The sequence below is a fragment of the Octopus bimaculoides genome, chromosome 16 (assembly GCF_046866305.1).
Source record: "Octopus bimaculoides isolate indiv1 chromosome 16, ASM4686630v1, whole genome shotgun sequence".
NCBI classification, from domain to species: Eukaryota; Metazoa; Mollusca; class Cephalopoda; order Octopoda; family Octopodidae; genus Octopus; species Octopus bimaculoides.
The window spans coordinates 15,374,824-15,388,489 of record NC_142943.1 but is presented as its reverse complement, the minus strand read 5'-3'; the positions used below and the strand labels follow the sequence as shown (position 1 = coordinate 15,388,489).

The following is a 13,666-nucleotide window of genomic DNA, read 5'->3' as shown; positions in this document are numbered from 1 at the left end:
CATAAATGATGGGCTTCTTTCAGTTTTCCATTTACCAACTTCACTTACAAGACTTAGACCTGGTGCTGCATAGTGAGACTGAACCTGAGACCACATAGTTGGGAAGCAAGCTTCTTAACCATACAGCCTTGCCCATGTCTCTTTCTGTTTCCATATTCTTGTAATTATGTGTAATTCTTCATTATATTTGTTTTCATGTGTTTGGTTATTTCTTGTAATTCTGTCATGTTATTTTATTCTAGAAATCTGGTTTGTTTGTGTTTTTCTTTTCTATAAAACTGTAATTCCATAATTCTACTCTTTGAGTTTTCATCTGATGTACTTATTTTTTTGTTGTTTTGAAAGGTTGAGAGTGAATCCTCACGTGTTTGGGAACTGGCTTTATCTATTTCTGAGGTATGTTACCCTTGTTGCTATTTTGGTTAATGTTAAAGAAGTGTGTGATATTGTGAGTGCGTGTGTGTTAATTGAGAATTTACTGTTACACTGTTGGCATGTCACGAAAAGGATAATTATTATCCATCAGAGGTTGATAAAATAAAGTACCAGTCATGTACTGGGGTTGTACTCTGAATTTCAGGCCTTGTGCCTCTTTGTCAGAAACAACTATTATATTATAATAGTTGTTTTATAATATTATAATCATGTTGGCATTATGCTGTGCTTGAGAAGAAGACCCATCAAGCCAAGTGAAACCGCTGTTGTGGCAGATACCAGAGTCACGCAAATGGCACCTGTGATGGTGGCATGTAAAAGTACTCATTACAATCTCAGAGTGGTTGGCATTAGGAAGGGCATCCAGCCATAGAAACCATGCCAAAACACTGGAGTCTGGTGCAGCCTTCCAGCTTGCCAGCCCTGGTCAGACCGTCCAACCCATGCCAGCATGGACAATGGACGTTAAATGATGTTGATGATGTTACATGTAGAGTTCAGTCAAATGTGTTGTGTAATATAGTTATTACTTCTGACTTTCCTTTCATTTAGGTTTTCAAACAGATGAGTGCACTGGAACGAAAGATGCAAGGTTTGTCAAGTGTAACATCTGCAAACATAGCCCTTAAACCTGACAGGGTACAGAATGTTGTTCGGTAAGTGTTTTGTTCCTTAATCGTAGGTGTTTGTATCTGAAAGAGTACAATGTGTTGTTCAGCAATTGTAGTTTATTTAAATGTAAAAAAATGTAAACAAGACCTTAAGCCTGTCTGGTTACGGAAAATGGTTTGGCAAGGGAAACTTACAAACCTGATATAGTGTAATTTGTCATTCAGTAAATGTAATTCAACAAACACAGGCCTTCAGCTTTTTGGAAACCAAGTCTGTTAATGCTTCAACACGGAAGAAGATGGAACCATTTTTACTGAGAATATAAAAAAAAACAAAACCAAAAAAAACAAACAAACAAAACATTTAATTACATGCCTTTATATTCTAAGTTAAAATCCCACCAAGTTCAACTTAAGCTTTTATGATGACGGCAATGTTATCTTCATCATCATCATCCCCTGTGTCTGTTTTGGCATAGTTTTTGTAGCTGGATACCCTTCCTAATGCCAACCATCTTACAGGGTGGATTGAGTGTTTTTTATGTGACACCAGTATCAGCAAGGTCTGTTTTGGTATCCCGGTGCAAGCGTGGGAAAGTAGTCATTAAAACGGTGATGACGATGTTGAGTTATATTATAGAATTATACATTTTACCATGTGAAATTGTGGATGCAGCTCATCACCCATCTTCCTCCCATATTGTCTTTGTGGAATCCCCAGGGGTTCGTAGACCCCTTAGGTTGAGAACTACTCATACAAAGACTTGCTTATTGGTCTGCAATGCTTCTTCATTGACTCAAGATGTTTAAGTGCAGGGTTTGTGGGACTGAGTGAGAAGGTTGTATAATGTTGCTAAGTGAAAGTTTGACAATCACTTGGATGGACTTTTATAAAATTTTCGCTTCCCTACCACATGGTTCCAAGTTCAACCCCATTGTGTGGAACCTGGAGCAAGTGTCTTCTACTATAGTCTCAGGCTGACTAAAGCCTTGTCAGTGGATTTGGTAGACAGAAACTGAAGTGTCTTTGTGTCTGTGTTTGTCCCCGCTCCACCACTTGATAATCGGTGTTGGTGAGTTTGCATTATAACTTAATGGTTCGACAAAGAGACCAATAGATTGAGTATCAGGCTTAAAAAGGAAAAAAATGTACTTGAGTCGATTCATTTGACTAAGTTCTTCAAGGCAGTGCCCCAGTATGGCCGCAGTCTAATGACTGAAACAAGCAAAAGATAAAAGATAAACGCTGTTTGATTATGTCATTGAATTGTATTGTCATGTACTTAGATATGGCTGGACGTACTAATCTAGTGAGTTCTTCAGTAACAGCATAACATTGGCGATAGGATATAAATTGCTGACCATCAGACCCTCAAGTAGACAAGCAACTCTATAACGTGACTAGCTGCGACTTTATTTGAGTCAGTTTAATATTTGTGAACTCAGCCCTTGAATATCACAATCCTTGTTCTCTTCATTATGTACAGTGGTTGTGAGGCTAGGTTGCTTGATTAATTACTTACGGGTTCAAACCTAGCTATAGTTATTTTTTCCCTTTTCATCAGACCTTTGAAAGCGATACTCCTGCATCGCCGCTTCTTTTAATAACTTGAACAAATAGAATATAAGACTTTATATATTGCTATGGAAAGGTAAGAATTTTTCTTATTTCCCTTGGAACAAGAATATTCGTTGCCCTCCAATTTTTTATTCTCGGGCCAGCAAATATATATTTATATAAATAATTTCGTTTATGTAAAGGGAAATAAGTGATCAGCTCTCGTTACAAGTATTACATATGGTCTCCCTTACTCGTCAACAGTCCAGATAGAGTTGTCTTTCTTCGAAGCAAAAAAAAAAGTAAAAAAATGAAAAGAAAATACAGAATCCAATAAGATTGCTTGTGGATTTTGCTGACAAAACATTTTGAAGTTTTTGAGTTTAATATGGTCTGCGGTTAACAAGAAATCTAACGTTTTGGGACAGCAGCTTGACTTTATTCAACACATTCTTCTATGAAAAGAACCAGTAAAAGATTTTCCCCTTCTCTCAAATGAAGGGACAGTCTCGTTTATAGTCACCTATAATCCTAGAACTATGACAGGAAGGGCATCTGGCTGTTGAAAATCTGCCTAAAACAATGCCATCAAACCTCTATGCAAGCATGGAAAAGTGGATGTTAAATGATAACGTAATTATCAGCAGCCAAAGGGAGACACCAAATCTTTAAAAAAAAATATTTTAACAAAGGTGACATTTATATTAGCAGAAGAAATAATGCAGGTAACAAAATGCAGAAACCTTTGTGGGACATGTGAAATAATTGAACAGGTTAAAACCAAGCCTGTTGTATATATATTTTTATGTATTCTGTGAATTTTTCACAGGTCAATAAATATTAATATGCTTAGTTTTTTTGTTTTTGTATGTACCTGTGGTGTGTGTCACACTTCAAAGGAAGTAAGAAGTGAGTGACAAAGCGAGAGAGAGCAGGACAGAGAGGAAGTGAGAGAGAAAGAGGGAGTGAAAGAGACAGTTAGTGGTGATGGCGTTCATTTTATGTTTTTAAATGTTTCAGAGAGGGAACAGCCTTATCCATTGCAATAGATATAATTTGTGCAATAAAATTTACATTGGTCAGCAGGGCCGCCGGCTGGCCGACCGGTTCACCGAACATCTATGAGATGTTCGGCTACACACGAACACCCCCATCGCCCGTCATTCCTGCTTGACCAACCACTCCTCCTCTAATATCTCTGTTTTTGGCCTCGCCCTGCACCGCTGATCCACACATTCCCGACTCCGCCTGGAATAGTGTTACAGTTTTAGTCTACAGACTCAAACTTATTTCAGACTCAACACAACCCCCTCCTTTTAACGACTCTCTACACCTTCCTTAAAACGAAAAAGCAACTTTTTATTTTATCTTATTTCATCCTCTCTTATAACCTGCTTACTTTTCTACACAATTACCTTTTTTTTGATTTTTTATCGTTTTTTTTTCCGTCAAATTTTTTACTTTTTAATTGTATTAATTTTTTAATAATTGTATTAATTTCTATTTTATCTCTTTAATCTTAATTTGTTTATTTATTTTATTTTTTAATTTTTTATTTTGTATCTATTATTTTTTGTATTTTTTATTCATTTTTTATTTTTACATCTTGTACCCTTCCCCCTTTTTTTCCCTTTTTTATCAATCTTTTATTTTATTTCTGTATACATGCACACATACATACACACGCACAAATACTTGCATGTTTACACACATGAATGCACATATACCTCTTACACACAACACACACACACACACAGGAACGCACATACACCTCCACATATACAATCCCACGCACATATATGCACACACACAAAACACATACATACATGTATGCGTACATACACGGTTTTTTTCCCCTCTGTATTCCTTTTCTATTGGACATTCCTCTCTCTCTTGTTTCTGAAGAAGAGCATCTGCTCGAAACGTTAAACCATCTTTCTTTCCTTCCTTGAGCATCTGCTAATACTTTACATGTACCATGTCCTTGCATTGATTTTTGTTTTTGTTCTTTGTTTTTTTAAAATTTACTATTTATATATATATATATATATATATATATATATATATATCTTATTTACTTGCAGTAAACTAAATTCAATGTTTGAAGGAAGTTCACAGCATGATGCTCAGGAATTTCTGCAGTTTATACTGTACCATTTACAGGAAGCCGAGAAGTTACTTAAGAAGGCATCAGCCAGTGAAGCCAACAACAGCAGCCACAGCAACAACAGCAGCAGTGGCAACACCAGGAGTAGTAACAGTAGAAGCAACAGCAGTAGCAATTTCAATGGTACTGCTTCACCTGTTTCTCTCTCCCCTTCAAGTGAGAATATCTCCACTACATCTGGGACACTAAGCACTGACAACAGCAGTGCGTTTGTAGGCAACAAGACTATGGTGAACAACAGTGAGTCATCCTGTGATGGCTTGCACTTATTACCTCCCACTGAAATAGCTTTATCTCCAAATTGCTCAATCAGCCCTGATGTCATTGTACGCAGTTATTCATTAGACGACTTGAGTTCTACTTTACACACATCTTCATCTTCATCACAGAAGACGTCTGAGTCTGCCCTCACTGACCAATGCCCTGCCACTCATCAGTTGGACAAAACGTCTGACTTTAAAACTAATTTATTAAAACACCAATGCGTATCTTCTCTTGACGATGCTAACTCTGTTTCAGAGCTTGGGACATCTACATTAACTAAGCTGCAGCCTGGTTTTGATTCCAGTAGCCACAACAGTCACACTAACGGCATTTCTTCTGTGGGAGGTACCAGGATATTCTCTGCGGAAGACACAAAGCTTTCTTCAACAGAGGATTCAAAATCTGCTTCTGTGGAGGATGTGAAGTCTTCCTCTGTGGTGGATAAAAAATCTACCTCTGTTAAGGACAAGAAGTGTGTCTCTGAAGAGGGTTCTAAATCTGCTTCTGTGGAAGGTGTAAAACATGTTTCTGTAGTTGATAGTAAATGTGCTTCCTTGAAGGACACAAACTGCATCTCTATGGAATACACTAACTGTACCTCAGAGGATGACACAAAATGTATCATTGTGGAGGACAAAAAGTCTACCTTCAAGAAAGACAGAGATTGCATCCTTAGCAGGGACATGAAATTCGTCCAGGTGGACGACACTCAGGATATCTACATGGAAGACATGAGTTATCGTTCTTCCATTTCAGATAAAAAGTTAGTGCCTGTTGAAAACCTGAAGAGCAGCACTTTAGATAACATGAAGGACAACTCTGCTCTGAAGGAAGTTATGAAGCCGACTTGTGAGATAGATGCAAAGCAAGTCAGGGGGGAGGACATGCTGTTGAAAACTAGCTCCTCCTCCTCCTCCTTCATCCTTACTCCTCCTCTTACACCTCTTTCTGCGAAATGCTTTACCATTGAAGCTGCTGTAACAAATGGAAAAATTGGTGTAAATGGACCCCTTTCTGTCGCTCAGTATTCTTCGAAAGCCACCCACCCAACCCCTCTCCTGTCACAGTCACAGGCATCTCCCTCATCTTCAGCACCGGTGCCTCACTGCCATTCTGCCTCTGCTCCACTACCTCCCTCCACACTTTCCCCCTGTCTTTCTCCCCCACCTCCTCTGTTGGAAAACTCCTGCCATTCGCCTGAAAACTGTCCCACAATTCAGACTACTGTTTCTGTTACTGCCACTGACAACACCATAAACAGTGCCACTACCACCACCACCACCACCGCCACCATCACTACCACTTCTACAAACACAAACACTACCAACACAAACACTGCTAACACCACCACCACCACCACCACCACCACCACCACTGCAAATGCTAACAGCAACAACAACAACAGCCATACGTACAACAAAAACAGCAACAATAAGAAAACTAAATCAAAAAACACAGTGTCGTTACACAATGGTATGAGTAAGAACCAAGTGCGTCAAATCTGGAATTCTTTTGTGAAGCTGGAAAAATGTGACTTGGTGTGCAACAGTGCCCTCAGTTCTGTGAATGTCTATTATGCCATCGAGTGCCTTAATACAGGGAACTCTTTGAAAAAAAAGAAGGATTTTGTCAAACAGCTGTTTCTCGGGACCATCTTGTCAAGGACTCGCTGTCTGGAGTGTGAAAAGTCAAGTGAAAAGCCTGAGGAATTTCTTGAGGTCAGTGTTCCATTGAAGAAAACCTCAAATCCCTTAAGGAACAGTGATGGAGAAAGCAGTGATCCTGAAAATGAAGGTATGTTTATTGGTCTTATTATTATGCCGAGGTAAACTTTGCCTTTCATCCTTTCAGGGTTGATAAACTAAGTACAAATTGCTGGCTTTGCACCAAAATTTGAAACTATTATTATTATTATTATTATTATTATTGAGTGAGAGAGCAATGCATGCCATCAAAGTGACACTAGGGTAAAATATACAAAACCCAGTATATCCAGCATGACTACCCGTCTGATAAGGGTACACCAGGTACATGCATCACAACCATATGTGCGCGACATAGTGATCTCATATCAAGATAAACAGCACATGACCTTGCAGGTGGGACTGAAGTTAGAATTTTCTTCAGGTCAATTAGCCCCATCCCACTCAAAAGGTTCCTGAGTAAGGGTTGTTTAAAGATGTTGAATGAACCACCCATATTTCCAGAGGTGAATTATTCAAACCCCAAAGAATTCCTCTCAATACATGGCTATGGCACTCCCTCACTACTTCTGCTCAGTTGGTTAAGGTCAAACAACTGACAAGCAAATCTGAGGTATTGAGCAGGATATTTGCTGTAACACATCTTTTATAGCAAGACAGAACAATGTACATGATAACACTTCCAATCAATTAAGATCAAAAGCCATGAGAGCAACTACCTGGTACTGCATCAGGGCATTTATTATTGTTATTATTATTATCATCATCATCAAATTTTACTTCTCAGAGTTCTCGATCTTACTTGTTCCAGTTAATTTTCTGAGAGCAGACAGCAGCCAGTTGTCAAAGGTTTCAGAGAGTCTCTTTCCACAAATTATAAAACTTGGTACTTATGTCAAATATTGTCAGTCTCAAAATCTTTGCTGTCCCCAGTAGAGCAGTTCTTTGAGCATGTTCTACCCTCATGTCAATGCCGATTTCTTTGACATATTTCTTGAACTTGGTTGTTAGTGCTCTGAGTGCCCCTACAACTACTAGGATGACAATTACTTTCTTCATTGCCCACATTCTTGCAATTTTGTCTTTTAGTAACTTGTTTTTTCCACCTTTTCCAGCCCTTTGTCACCTATGCGTGCATCGCCAGGTATGACAATATCTATAATCTTAGTTTCCTTCTTCCTTTTATCCGCTACAGCAATTTCCAGTCTTTTGGCATCAATTAGTGACTCACATTGGGTTGTCAAGTCCCACACGATCTTATATTCGTTATTCTCAGTGACACCTGGTTTATGTTCAAACCATTTCCATTTTCTTCTACTACCATACTTCTCACACAATCTCCAGTGAACAAACTTGTCCACATTATCATTATCTCCTTTTATATTCCTTTTGGGCCGGTTTGCTACACTTACAACATGTGAAATTGTTTTGTTTTTGCTGCCACACATCCTACAAAGGATCCTATATATTTGGAACTTGGTGTAATTAGTCCTCAGAGCTTGTTCCTGGGTGCTGCATATCAATGCCTCAGTGCATCCTTTCAGATTACTTTTTCCTTTGCCACCTCCAGGTGTTGTCTTTTCCTTCGATTTCTCAGGTATTTGTCTGTGCATTGTCTTCGTTTTCCAATTGTTTAATTTTTGTTCTTCATTTTTATTTCTTAAATGTTTTTGGGTGCATCCCAAAATTCTTACAATGTCAACAATAACAATAATGTTTTATGAAGATTGATGTAACTCTTCACAATAAGAAGAGTACGATGTGATATGTAATAACATTTCTCAATTTGAACCCAAAGATGGTGGAACTGTCAAAATGTTGTCCAGTTCAATAAACAAAATTTAACTTTTTAAATAAATATTGCATTGTTCTCTTCTTGTAGTAGTAGTAGTAGTAGTAGTAGTAGTAGTAGTAATAATAATAATCTGTTTTTTCCCTCATCTTCAATATGGCAGACAGCTCTGATCAGAACACATTGATCAGCTTCATCTCGTCTTTCTCTGAAGTGGAGAAACTGCAGGGTGACAATAAATACTACTGCGACAGTTGCTACAACTACGTGGAGGCTGATCGATCTCTTCATTACGATACCTTGCCAGACATTCTCACTGTACACCTGAAACGGTTCTCAGCATCTTCAGAGTAAGTCTTCCGTATGTCCATTTTTTATTTTTATACCTCTGGTTTTCTTTGTTTTTTTTTTTTTTTAAATTTGTTTTGTCTTAATTTTCTGTATGTAAGCACAGGCATAGCTGTGTACTAAGAAGTTTGCTTCCCAACCATATAGTCATGAGTTCAGTCCTGCTATGTGCAAGTATCTTCTATTATAACCCCAAGCCAGCCAGTGCCTTGTGAGGAGATTTGGTTGATGAAAACTGAAAGAAGCCCTTCGTATATATATTTATATGTGTGTGTGTGTGTGTGTGTGGGGGGGAATTGAGAAATTACTGTTTACATAGTTGGCATGTCACAAAAAGGATAATAGCTATTATCCATTAGAGGTTGATAAAATAAAATACCAGTCATGTACTGGGGTTGATTTAGTCAACTAACTCTTTCCCTCTGAATTTCAGGCCTTGTGCCTCTATGTCAGAAACAACTATTATATTATAATATTATAATCATGTTGGCATTGTGCCGTGCTTGAGAAGAAGACCCATCAAGCCAAGTGAAATCACTGTTGTGGCAGATACCAGAGTCACGCAAATGGCACCTGTGATGGTGGCATGTAAAAGCAGCCATTACACTTTCAGAGTGGTTGGCATTAGGAAGGGCATCCAGCCATAGAAACCATGCCAAAACAGACTGGAGCCTGGCGCAGCCTTCCAGCTTGCCAGCCCTGGTCAGACCGTCCAACCCATGCCAGCATGGACAATGGACGTTAAATGATGATGATGATGATGATTGTGTGTGTGTGTGTGTGTGTGTGTGTGAAGGCGCGTGGTTTAGTAGTTAGGGTATTTGGTTTGTGATCATAGGGTTGTGAGTTTGATTCCTGGAGGCGTGTATTTGAACTCAGAGCACAGAGCTAGAATGAATATTGCAAGGCAATCCATCCGAATCTCTAATGACTTGACCACTTCTCTGTCTAAACAATTGCGATTCATACTGCATCATCATCAGTGTAAAATAAAAGACTGCTAGAATTAGGATTTTGGGTTAAGCTCTTATCTAGTGATACTATTTTGAAAAAAAAAAAAAAAAATAACTACCAGCAATATTAGAAGTTGATTCAATTCATTTTACCTGTTTCTCCCTTTCCCTAATATATATTAAAATTTGTATTTGGTCCGAACAAAAAGTTCTTCATTGTTTTTTTGTTTCTCTCAGAATTGGACTAATGTGTAAAATCAATGATCATGTGGATATTCCCCTTTCCTTGCCATGCCTTCTTTATAAATGCCCCAAAGATTGCTATCGTCAGGATCATCGGTAAGTTATTTTTTCTCCTTTCATTCAAAATTACACAAGTTCTTTGATTATTATATTTGACCTGCACATGTTTTATATAGAAAAAGACCTTTTTCCTTACAAAAACATTATTTAGAAAACAGTTGATTTTTCTTCTTAGGAAAATATATTTTTCTATAAAAAGTAACTTTTGCATTGAAAAATAAGATGTTTAAAAATTTTTTTTTTGTTTTTAAAAAAATTATCACATTGTACAATGTTAAATCTCGTAGTTCCTGTTAGTGTTTCACCATCATCAATATCATCATCATCATCATTTAACGCCCGTTTTCCTTGCTGACTTGGTTTGGATAGTTTGACAGGAACTGGAAAGTCAGAAGACTGCACCAGATTTCACTGTCTGTTTTGGCAGGGCTTTTATGGCTAATGCAAAACATTACTGATTGGAATAGGTACTTCTTATTTGGCACCAGCACTAGCGTGGGCAGTTTTGGCAAGGTTTTTAAGGCTGGATGCCCTTCCTAATGCCAACCACTTTACAATGTGGACTGGATGCTTTTTACATGACACCAAAAATGGCCAAGTTGATAGGATCATAGATTGCCAATTCAGTTTCAAGTTCATATTGATTGTTAATTCTTTGTGTTTCTGGGCATTACACTTCAATTTACTGTGCTTTACACTTCACGTAACTGACTGAAATAGGCACCAGGTCATCTGAGAATGCTACCTATGATACATTAGTTTTTTTTCTACAAGGTTAGTAGGGATGGGTGGCACACCATGATATGACAGCTAAGCATTGGCTTGTAAAACACTCTTGTGGTTTAAAAAATATTTCTATTTAATTTATAAGCACAGAGACACCAACTACTTGTAGACAGCAGTCAACGAGAGAGCTTCTATGTGCTAGAAATAGCTGTTAAATTCCCCTTGAATCATCCTACTATCTTCAAAAATGAGGTTTCATTAGATAATATAGTCCTGGCTGTATTGGTCTGAATAAAAGCAGGTTTTTTTATCAGAGGCCTACTTGATCAGGGCTAACATGGGGCTAAAGAACAGCGACAATTTCCTTTATAACTTCCAAAGAGCTAGGATTAGAGAGACAGGTATTATAGGTAAAAATAGAATAATCCAACCCAAGGGACATAACAAAGTGAGAATGATCTCTCAATGTGACATGATTACAATTGATCAAACACTGAGTAACTGAATTGTTGTATTGATAAACAGAAAAGAACAGAGAAATATGAAAACCTTGATTTAATATAAACAGGAAAAAAATTAAAGCATTAAAAACTATTGAAACTATAAATGACAACTAATACTTTGTCATCTTAAGACTGAATGTTAGGAGCTGTATTTCATTCTTAATGTGTTTCTTTAGTAATTGAAATACTTCAAGTGGAATTTTTTTCCTCTCATCTGGTTATCAAGTGTCTTCAGCTGTGCTTCTACATCATTGCTTGGTCTGCTAGAAATAGCATTCACACACTCGACTGACTTGAAGAAAATGGACAGATACATAGAAAAATGTAGTTTTAAATACAGTATGTTTCACTAAGAAGATGGGGAGGTCATGACTGAATTGCCTTAAGTAATAGGTCTGCTTAACCAGTGCTAATCTGGAGATAAACAAATTAGGAAAAGTCATGTCTCTTAACTTGGTTAGTAGTTAATTAATTCAGACACAGCTTGTCTGAAATGGACCTTTCAAACTTCTCATGCAAACTATTTATATCCTTCAGCAATGAAATCTTGATGGGGTGGGAGAGATGGAACACTCCCTATCTAAAAGATTCATCATGATGGGTGCCACATAAAAAGCACTGGTGATGGTGCCATGTAAAAGGCACCCAGTACATTTTGTAAAGTAGTTGGCATTAGGAAGGGCATCCAGCTATAGAAACCAAGTCAAAACAGATTGTGAAAGCTGGTGTGGCCCATGTTCTTGCTAAATGTCAAGCCATCCAATCCTTGCCAGCATGAAAAACTGGTGTTAAATGTTGATGATGGTGATGATGAATTTTGTTGTGATATGTTTGTGATAATTTTTTAAGTAAATAACAATGTTTACTATCTGTTTTCATGTATCCAGGTATAGTTTGTTTGGAATGATCACTCATGCTGGTTACACCATATCCTCGGGACACTATGTTGCCTATGTGAAAACCTTTGCTGGCTCACTAACCTGGCACTTCCCACCGAACGGTGGACAGCGAGATTCGATGCCAGTGAACAGTGCTGCAAGCTGCCGGTCATCATACTCAGACTCACACTCGGATGGCGATATCTTCTGGCTGGAATGTGATGACAGCTCGGTGCGTGTGTTCACCGAGGAAGACTTCCTTGAGCGGCTCTCTTCTGAGGGCCTGCTGACAGGGACACCCTATTTATTGTTCTACCACAGATCTCCAATGAAGCGTTCGTAGTAGTGTCGCAACTCTGGTACTGGGCTAATAGGCCCACCTCTCTCTTGTCCGATCACCTGCCTTGCACTGGAGTAAACTACAACTACCCTGTGCATGCGTGTTGGGCTACCAGTTGCCATCACTCTGTTGCTGCTGACAACCATGAAAATACCCAACAAACAATATCTTACTAAGCCACCACCACCACCACCACCACCACCACCACCATTACCACGTCCCATTGTTGTCATTGTCATTATCATCATCATCATCAGCAACATCTTCATGATGTTATTTATGTTCTAGTTGTAGTATTTAGCATTAGCAGTGTTTTGTGTTGTAGTCCTGTTCATTCTTCCATCTCAGCCTAAAACAAAAATAGATAAATAAAAATAAAGCTTCCTTCTCCCCTCCCTCCTCATAACAAACTATTAAAAAAAAATCCACCATAACTATTTAAAATAAACACAGAAAAAGAAAAAGAAAAACCCCTCACCCCCATACTCTGTCTCTATGAAACAGCTGCTGCTGCTGCTGCTGTTGCTGCTTAGCAGAGTGAAATGTCTGTCATACTTCTGGAGCTGAGATGGCTGTGACAGTACAAGTGTTATTGCCATATTAGTTGCCCTACAGTTCTTTCAGTTTTGCAGCATTACGCCTGCTCTGGTTTCAGAATGTGCTGCAGGAGGTGTTACAACTACTGAATTATTGTCGCTGCCCTCACCCCTTCAATTTGTAGCAGGAGGTAGGTGAAATGAATACTATGGCATACTGGGTAAAAACTGTATATATATATATATATATATATATATATATATATACATACACACACACATACCTATCCTTATACACATATATGTACACACACACACACACACACACACACACACACACACACACACACACACACACACACACATATATATATATATATATATATACATCCAACCCATGCTAGCATGGAAAGCGGATGTTATGCGAATCAAATATGCACACATGTATATATATATATATATATATATATATATATATATACACACACACACACACGCACACACACACACATGTATAAGTATGTATATGTGTGTATGTATATATTATAT

General features: G+C 38.1%; 1 protein-coding gene across 6 annotated transcripts in view; it reads left to right on the top strand.

Annotated features, from left to right (window-relative positions):
- Positions 1–13,051, top strand: part of LOC106878488 (uncharacterized) — a 48,937-nt gene extending 35,886 nt beyond the window's left edge. For all 6 annotated transcript variants that reach the window (XM_052973887.2, XM_052973886.2, XM_052973889.2 and 3 more), the window contains exons 5-10: positions 346–396; positions 988–1,091; positions 4,689–6,829; positions 8,694–8,880; positions 10,069–10,170; positions 12,251–13,051. In XM_052973887.2, the coding sequence (XP_052829847.2) occupies positions 346–396; positions 988–1,091; positions 4,689–6,829; positions 8,694–8,880; positions 10,069–10,170; positions 12,251–12,584 (2,919 nt within the window). In that variant the 3' untranslated portion in view covers positions 12,585–13,051. The remainder of the gene's footprint in view (positions 1–345; positions 397–987; positions 1,092–4,688; positions 6,830–8,693; positions 8,881–10,068; positions 10,171–12,250) is intronic.
- The last annotated feature ends 615 nt before the right edge of the window (positions 13,052–13,666 follow it).